We start from the raw sequence: 20,539 nt of genomic DNA, 5'->3' as shown, positions 1-20,539 counted from the left end.
GTGGTAGGTACTGTTGAGCATCTTAAGTGTTGTTGGAGCTGTACTCATTCACAGAGATGAAGAGTATACAATCACACTCCTGGCTTGTGCCATGCAAGTTGGGGAGTCAAGAGGTGAGTCACCTGCTGCAGATTATCTTGTAGCCACTGAATTTATGTGGCTCATTCAGTTAAATTCCTGGTCAGTGATGACTCGCAGGATGTTGATGGTGGGAATTTGACAACTGTAATGCCATTGAATGTCGAGGAAAGGTGATTAGATTCTCTCTCTTGTTCAAGATGGTCATTGCTTGGTACTTGGAAATATTGTCAAGATCTTGCTACTTTTGGACACAACTGCTTCAGTATCTGAGGAATCATGAATAGTATCACTTCTGGCCTTCAAATGAAGAAAGGTTCATTGATGAAGCAGCTGGAGGTGGTTTGGCCCAGGACACTACTTTGAGGAATTCCTTCAGTGATGTCCCGGAACTGAAATATTGACCTCCTTACAACTACAACCATCTTCCTTTGTGCTAGGTGGAGAGTTTTCCTTCTGATTCTCATTGACTTCAATATTTATTTCATAAACAATCAATAAAAAGCATGTCAGCTCTTTACTGAGGCCTCTCAAATTTTCAGCGGAAGCATGCATCATTCCACATTTCCAAACTTGAGCAACCTCATTGCAAAGGTGCAAACCCTGATCCATGAGAGCTCTCCTTTCCATTTCTTAACCTTTCCTCATTGTGGCGTATGATTCTAGCTCACTCCTTTGTATGTCTTTCATCCCCTCACTCCTCTCATATTCCTCTGCGTGACTCATACAAATGGAATTCTTTATCCTGTACCTTGGAAAAGGTTGGCATCAGATGTCAAATCAGAAGCAGATGTCACTGAGGATGTACACCTTGAGAACTATGAAAGTGACAAGAAGGTAAATTAAACATTCGCTTGCTGTATAATATGTATTTAATTGCAGCTATTTTTAGTGCAGCCTGACTCCAAGGAATGGATAACCTTTTACCAGTACAGTATATGTCTATGCAAGTATCTGCAGTGCTAAAGCAAATGTGTTAATTATTGGAACTATAGTCAGAACAGTGAAATGTCAAAAGGTTTTTAGCATGATTTCTATGTAAACGTGCACTTAACATCTGTAACTTGGTTCCATCAGCAGACTAACCAAGTGTTAGGTGCCACACTTTGGAAGTGCTGTGGTGAACCCCCAAGCCGACTTATCAACACCAGAACTGGGAGCTGGCTTAAAAATCTTTCCGGAAAGTTGTCTTACATGACTTTTAAAAGCTATACATATCAACATGGAAGAGGGATGCTAGTTTTTTATTGTGTTCAATAGATTAGCTTTTGAGTCATTGTGCACTGCCAGCTGTGTCCAACCTAAATTATGGACTGTGTCCATGTGAGTACTTAATCTGCAGACTGACATAGCCAGTTAACAATAGGATTATTGAGCAGGTACGTATTTTTGCTCTTTAGGATAACTGTGGGTTTGTCAAAGTCCGCTGTTCATTTCACGTAGTTGATATGTCCCATCTTTGTTGTTGCATCCACTCCTTCTGCAGTGTACCTCGCAGAAGGCTCTGCAGAGGATCTCACAACAGCTGGATAGCGCAGTATGAACTCTGTTCCTTTGAACTCTGTTCCTTCAGTGCCTGATACTAGCTCTTCATCACTTAAGGATTTAGTATCCATTTTTGCTGTTCACCTTGAGTGAGGTCATTGCCTAAGGAATGATGAATAGAATTGGATGAAGACTTTTGTCTATGCAGTCCAGGTAGTTGAGGGCAGGCTCAATGGACCTGTTGGTCTTGTCTCTGCCATTGTTTTCTGGGCTGGGATTGGTGCAAATGCCATAGGGAAGGACAATGATTCATGTAGTTCAACTCCAGTTAAGAAATCGGGGCCCTGTATTCATGTGAGCCAGTGACATTCCAAACTGATTAAAGTAGGCCTTATTGATGGTGTTTTCAAACCACTTATATAAAAGGTGAGATCACTTGACATTTACCTGATTGAGCCTTCAGAGTATGAACTGCCAGGTGATTTTATATATATATATATTATATATATATATATTCTGGAGCTTTTGGGTTTCCTTAGCATGCATTGGACATTTTAGCATTTTCCACTTAATTTTATTCTGAAATTTTGTGGTGTCTATGAATTTCTTCAAACCACTATCAGACATCATCCTGCCCATATACCTCCTGATTTTATGCAATGTATCTATGAATTTAGTGGTTTACTCATTGTAGTAAATGTAGTTGTCTTTGTCATTTAGTTTTGAACTCCCTTTTGTGCTCTTAGCTCTCACTAGCCGTATATTTTAAGATGTGGGCTACAGTTTATTGTCCTCTCCTTAGTTGTCCTGCAAAGGTATGAATGAGCCTTCTCTTTGAACCACTGCGGTTGGTTGATTCTCTAACCAGAAAGACCAGTCACTCCATTTGTTGAACACCTCTGTGGTTGTTAAACATTCTTCATGATGAGCTGATGGGCAGGGTGGGATAAATCCTATCTGGTTTTCATGCCTTTTGAGACAGCTAATATCTAGTGTAATGGACTTAAATGCAACAGGTAGTTTGCAACAAATACCGTAGACTCCAAACTTGGGTGTTCTGCTGGAGGAGGTTGGGGCAAGCAGTGCTGACCTATTTGAACTTTGTGCATCTTCAATGCTGCAGAATAAAATGTTTCCTTCAGCCACTCGTATTCCATCTGATAGTTATGTCCTTTTTACTTGTTACACACCTCCACCTCAAAATTGAGGATCATTCTGCCTGCAATAACCTGTGTGAAAAGGTCATACCTTACCAGCAACCATACGATCATCCAAATGAAAGAATATCAACAAGCCTCACTGAAAATAAAGATTGTCATTGATTTGATTTATTATTGTCACATGCGAACAGTGAATAGTATACAGTGAAAAGTACTGTTTCTTGCGCCATACAGACAAAGCCTACCATACAAAGAGAAGGAAAGACGAGAGTGCTGAATGTAGTGTTAGTCATAGCTAGGGTGTAGAGAAAGATCAATTTAATACGAGGTAGGTCCATTTGAAAGTCTGATGGCAGCAGGGAAGAAGCTGTTCTTGAGTCAGTTGATGCGATTCGGTGCACCACCAGCACTCAGTACTGTATAGTTTCAAGAAGACTTGCAAATTCCATGTGCTACTAAATAATTATTTCATGCACATGCGGTAAAGGTTTAGATTTATGTATGTGTGAACTGAAAGCTTTCCAGGCACCAAAATTCACATAATTGCCCATCATTTGGCCCATTATCCCCAATTCTGATTTCATCAGTAAATACTGTAGTAACTAATTAGATGGGAAGGGGGTTGCATAAGAGAGAAAACAAGAGATAGGATGTAATTCATGCCCCGAAAGGTGCACTGATTAAGGTTTTCCTGCCACTCAGGTTGGTAATTTTAATTTAATCTGGATGTTTGCGCAGATTACTGTTAAATTTCGCAGTCAACTCTGAGACCATGGGCAGAATTCTCCAATCTTGTTCACCCCTCCCCCACTTCTAGCAGGAATAAAGAATTTGGTGCCCAGCCAAAACTCCATTCACTGCAGCGGCACCAGAGAATCCCATCCGTAGGCTGTGTGTGCGTGTGTCTTTGATCTTTGCGAACATTATGTTTTATTTGAATTGCATTTCCTATTTTTTAGCTTCTTAATTATTCCAACCATTTCTTCAAACTATCTAAGTATTTAATACAGAATTATCTGTATCTTTCAGGTTAGGTGATTCCTTTAGGGGTATTGGGAGAGGAAAGCCTCACTGAGTTTGGTTATACATAACTTGTGGCACAGTAACAAATGAAGGTTTTTATCTCTCTCACTTTACATAAGATTATGACACTTGGACATTTGCATCACCTTATTTTATGCTCTTAAGAATTAAAAATGTGTCCTTGTTAAATGAGAGGTTGTACAAACAGGACATCCATTGATTGGCCCTTTGACAGTCCTTTTTCATCTTCTAAGACGCGACTTGTAGTCATTTATGCCTGGTGTATTTATTTTCGAAATTAGACTTTTTTCTAATCGGTCAATGGTATTCTGTGATAAAATCATTGCTGGGAATGCATAAAACATGTTTTATTTTTTGACTACACATTGCATTTGTGTAATTTGTTTCATTCTTTTGCACAGTTACATAATTCCATCAGAGCACCTATAATAATCATTTCCTTCATAAGATTTAGTTTGGTATGAAATTTATGATGCTTTTGCAGTAGGACACAGTTCTTTGGAAGACGTACTCGTAGTGATTTAGAATCTTTGAACTTTTACTGAAATTTGGTGTTTATCAGTTCTGAAAAATTGTGTCCGAGAACTGCTAGTGCTCTTCCATTGAACTAGAAGTTTTCACAGCTTATTTTTAATTAATTCTACTTTGATGCATATTATAATGTTAAAATTAAAGGAGCTGTATTTTTTATTATTTGAAACATAATTTCATGTGTTCGTATTTCTCTTGAGGGTCATTTTATGAATTATGGAATGCGTCCTCAATCCTGGTTGGGGTAGAGTGATGAATGTGATTGAGTCAATATGCTCATCATTGTAGGCTGTAGTGATGGAGCCCAGTTTTGAATGGATTGGAAATGCCTCTACTATCTACTTAGTGCGCTCACGATCAAAACAGCATTCCTGGAAGAGAAGCAAAAGCATCTCTGTGGCTTAAAGTGTATTCTTAGTTGAGCAAATGGGGCCAGTGGGGGTGGATATCAGGAAACAGAAAAGGCTGGAAGTGCTCAGCAGGTTTGAGCAGAAGGGTTAATGTTTCTGATACAGATCCTTAATTGATTCTTTACTTCGAATGCTTCTTGAACTCCTGCCTATGAAGAGCATTTTCTGTTTTCATTACAGATTATCAGTAGCTGCGTTTTTCTCTCTTAACTTTTCTTATTTTTATTAAACTGTTGATTGCGAAAGGTTGGGCGCTGTCAGCAATTTAGTTACAAGTGACGCAAGGTTAAGAAATGCAGCTCCTTTAAGTTAGAGTCTCTCATTTTCATGAAGAAAATGAGACTTGTTTAATTTTTCATGAAGAAAATGAGACTTGTTTAATTTTTCCTTCATTCACGTCTCCCTTGGCAGAGTGCATTTGTAAATAAATAAATTGATCGCAGGATGACAATTTTGGTTCCTTGGCCTCATACACGTCCTTTTCGGTGCACGGTCTGATTTTGCAATTTTATTTATCTAAAACTTCATACCTTACAAGAGAAAAAAATGTCCTAAGCTTTCTTCTTTTTTTTGCATATTAGTTTCATGTTTAGGAGTTAAGTTTATTTTGCTGGGGGTTTCCCCAATTACATCTTTTTTCACCTACCATATCCTAGGGCATGTGGGCGACAAATGCCATGAGTTCCCCTTCCTGGTCTACAGACAATTATGAATTTCGGGAGAGTCTGGTAAAAACAAAGCAACCTCAGAACACCATTTGGAACATCAAAGTGGTAATTCATATTATTTCAGATTTTTATTCCTTTTCTGTTTACATTTGGCTTGGGTCTCTCTCTCTCTCTCTTGTATCTGCTAAGGTAGTCAAATGATTATTTTTGTTCTTTATTCATTCAACCTTCTGATATAACATGAATTATAGCTGTTCTGCATTAGAGAAGATGATTGTTCCTTCAAAAACTAATGCTGCTTTTGACAGGTGATGTCTTCCCTTCTTCTGTCTCTGCACGTAAGGCAACAGAGCTTGGAGAATCAGTGCGACTGCTGTTGTAGCCTTGTCTCCCAACATGCACATGCTACAAGTACAGCTTTGCTTCTGGGATTGTAGAATTTCCAAATGGCTCTCCCCTGAACCATACTGACTGTTCTTGTTTGCCTGTTGTCGTTAGTATACTGAATCTGCTTTACACCCTAGAAAAGATTTATTTTTCAATTCTGCAAGATTCTCTAGATTTTTTTTAAACTGAAGGACGGTTTCTTTTTGAAAAGTCACAATGAAGTTTTTTTTTATGGGGGTAACACAACCTCCTTCATCCAATACACAGGAGTCATATAGAGTTGATGGCACAAAAACAGTCCATTTAGCCCAACTTGTCTATTCTAGATTATGCACCACACAGGTATTCTTTTGCCACTTTTCATCTAATCCTATAAGTACACCCTTCTATTCCTTTCTCCCTTATCTTAATCTAGCTTCCCCTTAAATAAAGTTATGCTACTTACCTCAGATGCTCCTTGTGGTACATAAGGAGTAGAAGCAGGGATCTGGCTGCTCAAACCTGGTAGTGTGTTCCACATTCATACCACCCTCTGGATAAAACAGTTTCTCCTGGATTCTCCATTTATTTATCGGTTGTATTAGTGACTCTGTAATATTTATTGCCTCCAGTTCCGAACACCCCATCAGGGCAAACATTTCCCCTGCATTTACCCTTTCATTATCTCAAAGACTTCTACCAGATACTCCATTAGTATCAGCCCGCCAGTCAAACTAGTCAACATACCTTTCGTACCTGGTACTTACTTTCCATTTTTGGAATCTGTGTTGACTTTGCTAGATCCTATCTAAACCAGATTATACTGTACATGTACCTTATAATCTAATTTTCACGGGTTTGACACCGATTTCAAGTTCAATTCATGACAGTCCTATTTACTGAAAAGCTACCCTAAGTACAGATATATCTAAATTAAGCCCTCCAGGTGCAGAGAAGAAACTCTTGTTCCATTTGTACCAAATACCCCCGCCCCAGTTCAGGTAGGGGATTGGGCTTAAGCATGTAAGATTGCAGGAAAGGTAAACCAATGGATAATTTGTTTGGAATTCAGCCTCATGCACTGGTGGTCATCAGGTATTCAGTTCCAAACAAGTGGCTGAAGTGTAATTCATATTTCTATTAATCGGTGTGCAAATGGTTAACCACTGCACTTTTGGTACAATCATCAATACAGGGTCTTCGTAAGTTGCAATTCAAATGAGCACTGGTGTACCACAGAAGGAATTAGCTGCAGCTGCTAAGCCCATCCCACTGACATCTCATTCCTTCTTTCCGAAAGGTGTGTCTCCTGGTGTTGTAAGAAATATTTTTGGTGCACAACTGGCCCTTCTCTCCCTCAGTGCCGAACTGCTACTATAGCACTTGAGTGTGGAAATAACCTTCAATGAGCAGATAATCTGAGAAGGCTGCATGGAATCTTCCCAGAATTCAACATGGATTTTTTTTTCTTCTCCATCCCAAGTTTTAGTGGATAAATATACAGTCTGGAATGATATGGTACCTGACAGACCACAGAAATCTCTAGTTCAATGTGGAGTCGATGTGGAGTTCATGTCCTTCAACCAGGTTAATGGGAGGAACACCACATTTATTCTGAAACTGCGATACAAGCCACCTGTGTCTTTTTTTTCATTGTAAGGGGGTACCATTTGGTTGTGAGCTTCTGCTGTCGATACAAATGACACTATTAAGTTTAAACAAATCTTGGCAACTATTTTTTCCATATCAGATCAATACTTGTGAATCATCAAACACAGTGAATTGCTAGTTGAGTAGATCCATTATTTGACCTAGAGCAGGTCTTCCCAAAGATTGAAAACGCTTGAGATGACCACTTCATGAACCCGCAGCCAGCACATGTAGGGTTTCTCTCAAAATGTCTGTAAGGCACTTGCTTAGAACAGTTTGCATGCTTTCACAAAATATTACAGTCTTGACTGATTAGTTGCAGATGACGTGTGGATTGCTCCAAGTTGACGTGAACATAGCGGAATCTTTCTGCCAATGTGCTAAATTTGGACTAATATTTTTATGTGAAGGTTGAATGAATGAGAAAAATGTTACAGTGGTTATTTCTTTACTAATTCTTTGAAATAAGTCCAAATTCATAATACAGATATGACAGTTCAGCTGTTTTAGATTGTGTTATGGTGTTGTTGAATTCAAATCTCAATGCTGTCCGTCCCAGTCAAAAAACTAAAAAGCAGTGCAAAACAAGAATCTTCTATACAGGAGTGAGGAAGCAACAAAGGTCAAAATTGAAGCACTATATATATATGTATTATATATATATTTCTTTCTTGCCCTTGGGTGTTACAGTGAATTAGTACTAGGGAACATGAACATCCAGCTCAAAAAAATGAGGCAAATTTTTCGTAAGGGATGGAAAAAGTTTTTGAAGACAGTAAAATCAATGTTCAAACAGAAGCTGATAAAAATGCACAGAATACATTTAGTGTACTTAGAAAATAACTTCTAATGAATGTGATAAACTTTGTCCCTTCAATGTGATGCATTTTAATTAATCTTAATAAAATATTTAGTTTATTTTCCTAAACAGGTCACTTTTCTCAATTATTGGAACTTGCTTTTCTCTTTTTAAATTTCTACTTATTTCTCCCTAGACCTATAAAGCATTGGTCAACTGTCCTCTTGACTAATACTGAAATATCACTTTGGTCTATTACTGGCCAGTGAGAAGATTCTGTAGTAAACATTCTTTGGAATGATTTTAACATGCTGCGTCAATGACAATGACAATCTGCCAACAAAATCCCAAGGACATTCTTCTATTCGCTGCCTTCAGTCTCACTACATCATCGAACTGACCTGCTTCATTCCCTTTGACTTTAATTAATTTGTTCCCTCCAAAATAAAATTAGCTTTCTTGTGAAATGTTTAGAGAGAAATGCACTTGTGCTGCAACAGTGGGCAGCATAGTTAACATTTAAAATTTTGGATTCTAGCTTATAGAGAACAATGCTTTTTTTCAACTGATTTTAGAATATGCCCAAACTCTGTTGGATTCCAGCAAGAGCTTTCTAATCTCCAAGGGAAGTAGCTCTGACTGGCCCTGCTTTCTCTCAGGCAGATTTGGCGCTTGTTCAAATTTGTAACCATAATCTTATTTTCAGTGTTTCTTAAAAAAAAGTTTTAAAGACTATATTTCTCCAACAGTAGAATGTGTAGATTTCATTGCTTTCAATTTAAAATACCCTGGTTTAAAAATTGTAGCATCCTTCTTAAAATGGCTTCTACCCACTTCAAGTTCTGTAGATCCAGTCGCAAACATTTGCAGAAATTAGTATTTACCTGCTTTATTCTTAGATCTGTCTTTATTTCACCGCAAGAGTATATATATAAATTTCCCACGTCCAGATCATTAACATGTCATGTAAACAGCTGGGGTCCGAGCATAGATCCCATTTATTACAACTCTTTGCTTCCTGTCTGCTAACCAGCTTTCTATCTATCTCAGGACACAAGATGGACTGTACTTCAAATAGTTTGCGGATTAATCCAATACAGGAACACATACAGAATTGGTTCTCTAGCATTTCATGTAGCTGAGGATAAATCATCAAGCTGTGAAATGTTTCACAAGAAATTTTAATTTCTTATCCCAAGATCTGAGTAAGAAGGTAGCTGTATTGCCTGTCAGCTATAAAGATCTTCACCATTTATCCCAACTGTTTTTGGTAATGTAACTAATGCAGATTGCTATTGTTGAACCAAAGGAAGTGGGTGAGATCCTTCATGAGTACTTTGCATCGGTATTCACAAAGGAGAGGGACACGTTGATTGACGGTGTCTCGGAGGGGAATGTAAACCCTCTAGAGCAAGTCATCATTACGAGGGAGGAAGTGTTAGGTGTATTAACAAGTATTAAGGTAGACAAATCCCCAGGGCCAAATTGCATTTATCCCAGATTACTGAGAGAGGCAAGAGGAAATTGCAGGGCCTCTAACAGATTCTGGTTGCCACGCTACCAGAAGGACGTGGAGGGTGTATAGAAAAGGTTGACCAGGATGTGGCCTGATATGCTATGCCTAGCTATGAGGGGAGATTGAATAAACTGGGATTGTTCTGCCTGGAAAGACAGAGGCTGAGGGGCGACCTGATAGAAGTTTATATAATTATGAGGGGCATAGATAAGGTGAATAGTTGGAAGCTTTTTCCCAGGGCAGAAATGACAATTACAAGGGGGCACAAGTTCAAGGTAAGGGGGGGGAAATGTTCAGTAGAGATGTGCGGGGAAAGTTTTTTTTACACAGAGGGTGGTGGGGGTCTGGAATGCACTGCCAAGTGAGGTGATTGAGGCAGACACATTAGCAACTTTTAAGACTTATCTTTATAGACACATGAACAGGTGGGGACTAGAGGGAGACAGGCGGTTGGTCTAGATAGGACAACGTAATCAGCACAGGCTTGTTGGGCTGAAGGGCTTGTTCCTGTGCTGTAGTGTTCTTTGTATTTTAGTCTAAGCTCTGAAAGAGCCATTTTTGTTGGGGGTGCCTGGTGTCCAGCGATTGTTTTCAATGTCACTGTTAACCGGTGTTCCTGTTTTGATCACTGTTATTTTATTCTGAGTCTTGAGGCAGTGTTTTTGGCATTTATCTTCAGACTAGTTCTCTATCATTCAGTTTCCTTTCTATGGTGCACCACTGCTTCTTTCAGTCAAGTTGCAGATTGTGATTCAATCCTGATGAAAGAACAAAGAAAAGTACTGCACAGGAACAGGCCCTTCGGCCCTCAAAGCCTGTGCCGAACATGATGCCCTAACTAAACTAAAAACAAAAGCATACTACATGACTTAAACACGTAATTTAGGCTGACACGTCAGTGTGCAACCAAGGGTGTGCTGCACTGCCCAAAGTACTAACTTCCAGGTGAGAGATTAAACCAAGGCTGTCTGAAGAATTATATTGTATATCCAAGTAAGGATGATGTATTACTTGGAAATAATGTTGCTCCCATGTTGCCTTTGTCCTTCTAGCTGGTCGAGGTCCAGGTTTGGGAGGTGCTGCAGAGGAAGCTGTGGCTAGTAAATACTGCAGCACTGTAAGTGGTAGTGGAGATGGTGGATGTTTACCCAAGTGGATGAAGTGCCAGTTAAACAATCTGTCTTTTCCTGGATAGTGTCAAACTTGTTGACTATTGGTGCATCTGCACCTTTCCAGATAAATGGAGTGTTGCTCCATCACACTGTTAATTTGTGCCTCACTGGTGGTGAAAGGCTTTGGCTATAGAAAAGCCAATGTCTCTTCAAATAGAGGGGCAGAAAATTGACTCTGTGATCTGACCCTGCTCTTAACAAACACCAACAAACAGACGCATGAATGGTTATTCATCTTATTTACATTTTCTGGGACCCTGTGCACAAAGTGACGATTGTGTTTGTCAACCTAATATACATGAAGCAACTTGGGATGTTATAGGGCACTACTTAAGTGCAGTTTCAGAGTACAAGACTGAGGCTGAAACATTATAATGTTCTCATTTGGTCATATTTGAGAACTGCATTCAGTTGAAGCACAAGGTAAAAATGCAAGCTTTGGAACAGTGCAGAGAAGATCCAATTGGTAATCCCTAATATCAGAGAACTGAATTATATTGAGAAGAGTTTTAAATTTCCACTCTTCACCCTTGCAAGTGGGGGGAGGGTGGCACGGTGGTACAATGGTTAGCACTGCTGGCTCACAGCGCCAACAACCCAGGTTTGATTCCAGTCTTGGGTGACTGTCTATATGGGTTCCCTCCAGGTGCTCCAGTTTCCTCCCACAGTCCAAAAGTTAATCTAGAAAATGTTGTTATTGATTGAAACAGAGTGGATAGTAGGTACAAAGTAGTAAAAATACCATTTCAGGATGATGCCAGTATCCACTTCACATAGGATAATCTTCTGAGAAGGATGCTTGAGACAAACACTCTGAAATAATTTGAGTGTGTTGAACACTGTGATAGTGAGATCAGAAATTTCTATGGAAGGTTATGTTGGATGGCCTACCTCAAATGTATTTGTTTTTGTCATTGTCTCTTCTATGTTTGATCCATTTACCTCCAGTATTCGAGAGCAGTCAAATTGGACCTCAGGTTTTGAATTGTGGGCAACTGGGACTTGTTATTAGTTTGCTCCCAACTGGACCAAAGTATCAGTTGACTAATTTTAAGATGTATGCAGATTACTTTCCAAATCTATGAGCACCCATGGTGACCGCAGAGGAAGGTAGAACTACAAAATATCAGCCTCGTGACCTGAAAAAGCCTTTACAAGCATTGTATCTATTATTTAGTTAATCATTTTTTAAGAGAGGATAGAAAATCATTTTGCTAGAAAGTAAGTTACAAAGTTTTTTTTTCTGCTGTGGCATCAGTTTTGACAGTTTGATTTAATGACCTTCGGGCTCTTTTCGGACTGGCATCAAATGTTGTCTATCAACTACAGCGATCCTTGGAACTCATCCACTACTGTTAACCTTAACATTATAATCTATAACATCTTTTTGAAAAGATTATTTTTCAAAGAATTTTTCCTACTGCACCATTTAAAGATTGATTGTAGATTTCACTATGGAGGTATATTTAGATATCTGGCATACAATATTGATAGGAATGATGTAACCTCCACAGCTGTGCAGTAACTTCTTTTTGATTCTCAAGCCTCTTTTCCTTTTCCAGCAGCAATATACTTTGCATGGCTTTTGGGAATGTTTTAAACTGCTTGGTTAGAAAGTAAAACCCCATTCATCATTAACAACTGCACTAATGGATGCCTTTAACGCCTATAATATAATCTCCAAAAGCAAATGTTCCACCAAAGCATTGCTGCCTCTGTGTACCAATGTTGACTTCTAGGGGAAGGGAAAATGACCTGGCTACCTGCACTTGATTGCAATCCAGTGATCCGGCTTGAAGTTCAGGACAGATCAGGCATGATTGTGGTTGCCAGGAGTTAAACAGTTGTCTCGTTTTTGTTGCCCAGTCTTACAAAGTGAAGAGTATGCGTTTGCGCAAGGTACCAGAGAAGTCTGAAGCCCGTGGAGATCTCCTTTTCCCCCACCCAACCGACCAAAGATCTGAATAAATGACTGCAGAGGAGGAGCTTACCATTTACTACAAAAATAGGCAGATAAAAGCAGCAATGTCTTAAGTTTTCTGTCAATAACGAGACCTTAACACAATTTGTAGATTTTCTAAACATGTATTTTTAGCATACAAGTCCGTGTTATTTAACAGTAACAAAGAGATTCTCCCTTCTTCCTTGAGCATAGTTTCCAAACCTCTCCACTGATTTATTGCCGATTTTTAGTACTTGCAGGTTAATATTTAATTTGAAAATAAGGTCCATCAAAAAGACATAAGAACTGATCTAAGAACCGTGACTAATTTGCAGTGTTCTTGGAAAAAAATATTGTTTTGCCAGCTGACAGCATATACAACTTTTAAAATACACTGTTCTTGAAATTACCACCATCCTTATTAAAGGTAGATCTATCCTAATGTCTTTAAAGCATAACATATTTTCAAGGAATAAGGTAGGCTATATTGAAAGCAGATAATTCAGTTTTGTTCTTAATATTTATTGACAAAATGTTTAACTGTTAAATTTACTTTTAATTTTGCGTAAACTAATATTTTGTCATTTTTCTTTATTGTAAAGTAAATCAAGGTAGGCAAGATAAAAACTTAAATGCTGTCGAGATCCTATTGCCACTAAATTACTGACCACCCAACTTCCCTAGCTGGCTCCCACATCAGCCAACACTCAATGGTTGTCTCTCCTCAGGTTCTGTCCCTGTCTTCAAACGTGCTGTCATCACGCCCATCCTCAGAAAAACAACCTTTGGCAACTCTGTCTTGCAAGCTATCACTCCATCACCAACCTCCATTTGCTTTCATCACCTGTTTTTGTGTCCCAAATTTCTACCTATCTTTCCATCCTCCTGTCAGTTTTCCACCCCAGCACAATATTTAAACAGCTCTCTTAGTGACTGACAAAGGCAAACTATCTCTCATTGTCCTATTTGACATGTCTGCAGCCTTTGACACAGTTGATTGGACCATTTTCCTCCAGCACCCCTCCACAGTTGAGCAGCTGATGAGATGGGACTGCACTCACCCAGTTATATTCTTAGCTATCAACCGACTGACCAATTTACCCACCCTTGGCTGGATCACACATTCTACTCTTTGCAGACTTGAGGTGACCCAAAACCCTTCTACCCCTGTCGAAACTTGCACCAAACCCTTTCACCTATTAGCTCTATGCTTGCTGACCTATTGTAGCCTTTGGTTAAGCAACAGCTGAACTTTAAAATGGACATCCTTGTTTTCAAGCCACTTCACCGACTGTGTACCCTTCTGAACTTCAATTTCCTCCAGCCCTACAACCCTCTTGAGTTATGAGCTCCTATAATTTTGGCCTCTTGTGGGATCCCCAATTATAATTGTAGCACGGTAGCACAGTGGTGAGCACTGCTGCTTCACAGCTCCAGGGACCTGGGTTCGAATCCCAGCTCGGGTCGCTGTCTGTGTGGAGTTTGCACATTCTCCCTGTGTCAGCGTGGGTTTCCTCCGGGTGCTCCGGTTTCCTCCCACAGTCCAAAGATGTGTAGGCTAGGTTGATTGGCCATTCTAAATTGCCCCTTAGTGTCCCGGGATGCATAGGTTAGAGGGGTTAGTGGGTAAATATGTAGGGATATGTGGATAGGGCCTGGGTGGGATTGTGGTTGGTGCAGATTTGATGGGCCGAATGACCTCTTTCTGCACTGTAGGATTCTATGATTCCATTGGTGTGCTTTCAGTTGCCTGGATCCTAGGCTATGAAATTCCTTCCTCAAACTTCTTTGCCTCTCTTCCTTAAAGACATTCCTTAAAACCTACCTTTTTGACCAAGCTTTTGATCATCTGATTTGTTTCTTTATATGGTTTGGTGTCTTGCTCTGTACTATAATGCCGCTGTAAAGCACCTTATGGTGATGTTTTATTACTTCAAAGATGCTGCAAAAATGCAAAATTTTATTAGTTGGAAATATTGTGGGTGCGTTGTATTCTAAACCAGACTTTTCTGAAGTGCTGCTTTCAATAGGGTCGTGGTGCTGGCTTTCCTGGGAAGAAGAGGCCACGTGGTACAGGGCACCCTGGTCGGGGAGTTAGAGGCAGGTCGAAACTGAAAAATGGCATTGGTGCTGCTATAACACCAGGAGTAAGTGCACATCTTATTACTGTTTCTGTTTTTAGAGATGGATTTTATTTATTCAAAGACCGATTAGTCTGTTGACTAGTCTTTAAACTTACTATTGAAGATAATGATGTTATGGTGTAATTAGTTATTTATCAAATTGATCCTGGTCATATTAATCTGTTTGAGAGGCATTTTATTGGCCCTGCCAACTGTGTTTGCGCTGTATTCTGCTTTGATGTTGTAAATTGGCTTGTTTTGTAATATTACCATTTGACTCCGCTCTGTTGGAACATAGGAACAGGAGCAGGCCATTCAGCCCTCAAGTCATGAAGCTAGGTCATGGCTGATCATCCACCTCAATATCATTTTCTGTGCTATCCAATATCCCATGGCGTCATTTGTATCTAGAAATCTGTTGATCTCTCTCTTGAACATGCTCAGTGACTGAACTTTCCACTGCCTGCTGGGGTAGAGAAACATTTGCAAATTCTGTGCAACCTAAAATCATCGAATCCTACAGTGCAGAAGGAGGCAACTCAGCCCATCGAGTCTGCACCGACCACAATCCCACCCAGGCTCTATCCCCATAACCCCATGCATTTACCCTAGCCAGTCCCCCTGACACTAAGGGGCAATTTAGCATGGCCAATCCACCTAACCTGCACATCTTCGGACTATCTTGTTTCTTTTATGCCCAGCAGATGGGAGAAAAGGAAACCTATCCTATTCCTTTGACACGAGTGTTTTACAGATGGAACCATGTGGTTTCATTATCACCCAGTATTATCAATTGCATTTATTAAATAGCTTTTAAGTTGCCACTTACCACTTGAGTTTAGAAAGCTGAAGTTTTCATTAATTTACTGGGAGAGTGAGGGTGAAGAAGGCATATGGTATGCTTGCCTTTATAGGACAGGGTATAGAGTATAAAAGCTGGAGTCTGATGTTGCAGCTGTATAGAACGCTGGTTAGGCCACATTTGGAGTACTGCATCCAGTTCTGGCCGCCGCACTACCAGAAGGACGTGGAGGCTTTAGAGAGAGTACAGAGGAGGTTTACCAGGATGTTGCCTGGTATGGAGGGTCTTAGCTATGAGGAGAGATTGGGTAAACTGGGCTTGTTCTCCCTGGAAAGACGGAGAATGAGGGGAGACCTAATAGAGGTGTACAAAATTATGAAGGGTATAGATAGGGTGAACAGTGGGAAGCTTTTTCCCAGGTCGGAGGTGACGATCACGAGAGGTCACGGGTTCAAGGTGAGAGGGGCGAGGTATAACTCAGATATCAGAGGGACGTTTTTTACACAGAGGGTGGTGGGGGCCTGGAATGCGCTGCCAAGTAGGGTGGTGGAGGCAGACATGCTGGCATCATTTAAGACTTACCTGGATAGTCACATGAGCAGTCTGGGAATGGAGGGATACAAACAAATGGTCTAGTTGGACCAATGAGCGGCACAGGCTTGGAGGGCCGAAGGGCCTGTTTCCTGTGCTGTACTGTTCTTTGTTCTTTGTTCATTATCCTTTTTCTAGTACAACTAATTAAGGAGATAATTCTCTTCTCCCATTTGCACCCTCCCCCATTTTTACCTGGTTTAGCGAAACCATTTATGTGGAAAACTGTTTCTTTTGGTTGATTAAGAATATCATTTGGAGGATTTTCAAAAGTGCTTAACTGGTGAATTGAATTGTGATAAAAATCATGTTGAAATAATTAATATCAGTGTTGGTGAGGTTTCAGAATTATCCCTGGTAGCTGCATTATCCCAAGATGTGTACTTCTCTAAGACAAATGTAATGTCACTCGGTCCCATTTGCATCAAAAATTATTGAAAGCAAAATCAAAGGGTGAAAGGTTAAAAATATCATTTGCTTATGTATTTACCTATTGTTTCATATTTTTAAAAGTATCATCCTATTGATCTTCCATTAACCTTGGCTGGGAAATGGGGTGTCATTCTCCTACTGGTCTGATATTCAGCTTGAGGTTCTCACTGAAGTTCTGAATTTTGACTAATGCTGTTTAAGTCAGGATGTGGTGGGTACTGGTATTAATGCCAAAATCTTACGCAACGAAACATTCCAAAATAGATGATAAACAATAGGAAAAACTGCCACTGACGAATCCGGCTAAACTACATGTTAGTGGTTTGGATCATACGGTCCAGTTTTTAAAATTCATTCGTGGGACCTGTGCGTCGTTGGCTGGCCAGTATTTATTGCCCATCCCTAGTTGCCCTTGAGTCAGGGGGACAGTTTAGCTCAGGTGGCTGGACAGCTGGTTAATGATGCAGCGCAATGGCAGCAATCTGGGTTCAATTTCTGTACCGGCTGAGGTTATTCATGAAGGCCCCGCCTTACCCCTCACCTGAGGTGTGGTGTTCCTCAGGTTAAATCACCACACACTTCCCTGCGCCCCACCCACCACCGCCTAAAGGGGCAAGCAGTCTATGGTCATCTGTGATTATGGCAACATCACTTACCTTTACAGTCTAATAATTATTTGTCTCTGTTGATTTAACTGTTCTCAACTACTATGAAATGGGAGGTTTGTGGGATGAGGTCCCCTTCAGGTGCCGGGTTCTTACTTTTAGTTGTTGTTCAGTAGCCCCTACGGGAAGTACATGTGAGTGTGGCTATCGAGCAAGAGTCCAAAGCTTTGGACTAGACTGCAATTGTTCCTTTTTTAACCAAATTTCTGACACAACAGAAATTTGGTTAAAAAAGGAAGAACAGCTGCTTCACAGCTCCAGGGTCCCTGGTTCGATTCCCGACTCGGGTCACTGTCTGTGTGGAGTTTGCACATTCTCCTCATGTCTGCGTGGGTTTCCTCCGGGTGCTCCGGTTTCCTCCGACAGTCCAAAGATGTGCGGGTTAGGTTGATTGGCCAGGTTAAAAATTGCCCCTTAGAGTCCTGAGATGCGTAGGTTAGAGGGATTAGCGGGTAAAATATGTGGGGGTAGGGCCTGGGTGGGATTGTGGTCGGTGCAGACTCGATGGGCCGAATGGCCTCCTTCTGCACTGTAGGGATTCTATGATTCTATTCTATGAATTAAGAAAAGTAATTTGAATGAGGTGCTGAGTGTTTAGAGCATTGCTTGTCTGAGGTAAATTTAGGGATGGGGTACATTGGGACTTGCAGATCAGGAATGTTCCAGCATGACATTCGACTCGTACCCATTTCTTCACTCAGTTGAGGCCGCAATGCAGCAGAGGGTTGAGTTGCCATCTGACAGAGGATAATTCCCTTAAGAGAGCCATTGGCCTCATTGATTGTTCTTGCATGGGATTATGGAAGTCCTTTTGTTATGTAAATATTCAACCTGTTTAAAGATTGAATAAACTGCTAAGTATGGACGGCACGGTGGCACAGTGGTTAACGCTGCTGCCTCACAGCGCCAGGGACCCGGGTTCGATTCCTGGCTTGGGTCCCTGTCCGTTTGGAGTCTACACGTTTTCCCCGTGTCTGCGTGGGTTGCCTCCGGGTGCTCCAGCTTCCTCCCACAGTCTGAAAGACATGCTGGTTAGGTGCATTGACCCGAACAGGCGTCGGAATGTGGCGACTAGGGGAATTTCACAGTAACTTCATTGCAGTGTTAATGTAAGCCTTGCTTGTGACTAATAAATAAACTTTAAAACTTTTAAGTAATCTACCCATAGTGTTAAAGGCAAGCAATGGTTGAGAGACATACTGGAGCAGTCTAATACTAAGAAAAGTCACTGGGTCCTCTTCCTTTTGACTGATGTGCTTTATAGAAGGATGTGAGTTTATTTAATCAGAAAAGATAGCTAATACTAATTGTGCACTTCCTACTGTAGGCTGGTGTCATGGAGATGATCGTTAATAAGGATGAGGATGAAAACTCAATGCACAACACCGTTGTTTTGTTCTCTACAAGTGATAAATTCACTCTAAAACAGGTAAGGAACATTCTCAGTTAAATAATAAAACATTAGATTAGTAGAAACCTATTTGCCTTTGATAATCTAAAGCATAGTCTTCAAAATTAGGGCTCATAGGACTGGAGGTTGCATCTTGATTGACGAATGATTGGTGAACAGATTTTTAAAAAGTGGAAATAAATGGATCATCCTCAGGATAGCAGGCTGTGACTATTGAGGTACCTCAGCTCAGGCCTCAGCTATTTACAATCTAGATTCATGAGTTAGATGAGGTGACCGGGTGTACTGCACCCAAGTTTGCTGTTAATGCAAAACTAAGTGGCATAGTAAGCTGCGAGGAGGACACAAAGAAGCTGCAAATGGTCAGAGACAGGTTTAAGTGAGTGAGCAAGAACATGGCAGACCGAATATAATGTGGAGTTCTCTACTTTGGGAGGAAACATTAAAAAGCAGAATATTTTTCAATGAGAGAGATTGGGAAATGTTAACATTCAGAGGCACTTGGTTGCCCTTGTACACGAGTCACAGAAAGTAAACATGTAGAAGCGGCAAGCAATTAAAAAAGCACATGGCATGTTGGCTTTTTTCTTCCCCTTAAGGGATTAGAGTACAATAATAAACAAATCTTACTATGATTATATAGGACCTTGCACCTGGAATACTACATACAGTTTGATCTCCATACCTAAGAAAGGATATACTTGTCTTGGAAGGGATGCAACCAAGATTGACCTCATTTGATTCCTGAGTTCAGGGGATTGTCCTATAAAGAGAGATTGAGTAGGCTAGGCTGAGGGGAAGGATGATGTAGATATAGGAATCAGAGAGGGGGACTGAGATATAATTGAACACATTAGCATTGGGAGGGAGGAGGTATTAGCGGTTTTAGCGGGCCTAAAAGTGGAAAACTTCCTAAGCCCAGAGGAGATGTATCCCAGGCTGCATGAGGCAGGGGAGGAGATTCCAGAGGCTCAGGCGCTAATTTTCAAATCCTCTCTGGCCACAGGAGAGGCTAGAGAACTGTGTGCAGTTCTGATTGCCATACTATTGGAAGTGCTTGAACTAGAAAGGGTGCAGAGGATATTCACCAAGAAGTTGCCTGGGCTGGGGTGTTTCAGCTTTGAAGAGAGGCTGATTATTCTAAGGTTGCAGAGAAGGTTGAGGGGAGACCTGATTGAGCTGTACAAAATTATGAGGGACATAAGTACTGTAGATAGGAAGGAACATTTTCCCTTAATGGAGGGGCGAATAACCCAAGGGGCATAGGTTTAAGGTGAGCGGGAGGGGATTTGAGGAAAAACTTTTTCACCCGGTAGGTAATGGGAATCTAGAACTCACTGCCTGAAAGAATAGTAGAGGTGGGAACCGTCACAACATTTAAGAAGCATTTAGATGAGCACTTGAAATGTCAGAGCATACGAGGCTATGGACCAAGTGCTGGAAAATTGAATTAGATCAGGTAAGTGCTTGATGGCCGGCACAGACATGGTAGGTCAAAGGGCCTCTTTTTGTGCTGTAAAACTCTGACTATATTTCTTAGAATTTGAAAGCATGAGTGGTGATTTCATTGACAAATATAAAATGTTTCAAGGACTTGACAGGGTAGAAGCTGGGAGGATGTTTCTAGCTGGGAGTCCAGAACTAGCGGTTGCAGTATCAAAATAAGCAGTTAGCTATTTAGACAAAATGATTGT

General features: G+C 40.5%; 1 protein-coding gene across 12 annotated transcripts in view; it reads left to right on the top strand.

The window, feature by feature from the left end:
• The window catches only part of kmt2ca (lysine (K)-specific methyltransferase 2Ca), a 351,109-nt gene that overhangs the window by 191,602 nt on the left and 138,968 nt on the right, over window positions 1-20,539 (top strand). For all 12 annotated transcript variants that reach the window (XR_013499876.1, XM_078232154.1, XM_078232144.1 and 9 more), the window contains 3 exons: window positions 5,365-5,481; window positions 14,852-14,968; window positions 18,762-18,863. Coding sequence is in view for 11 of the 12 variants with exons in the window: in XM_078232154.1 (XP_078088280.1) it covers window positions 5,365-5,481; window positions 14,852-14,968; window positions 18,762-18,863 (336 nt within the window). In the remaining variant the exon portion in view is untranslated. The remainder of the gene's footprint in view (window positions 1-5,364; window positions 5,482-14,851; window positions 14,969-18,761; window positions 18,864-20,539) is intronic.

This window comes from Mustelus asterias, chromosome 2 (assembly GCF_964213995.1).
Source record: "Mustelus asterias chromosome 2, sMusAst1.hap1.1, whole genome shotgun sequence".
Taxonomy (NCBI): Eukaryota; Metazoa; Chordata; class Chondrichthyes; order Carcharhiniformes; family Triakidae; genus Mustelus; species Mustelus asterias.
Note: the sequence above shows the minus strand (reverse complement) of the source record. Positions and strands in the feature narration are given on the sequence as shown.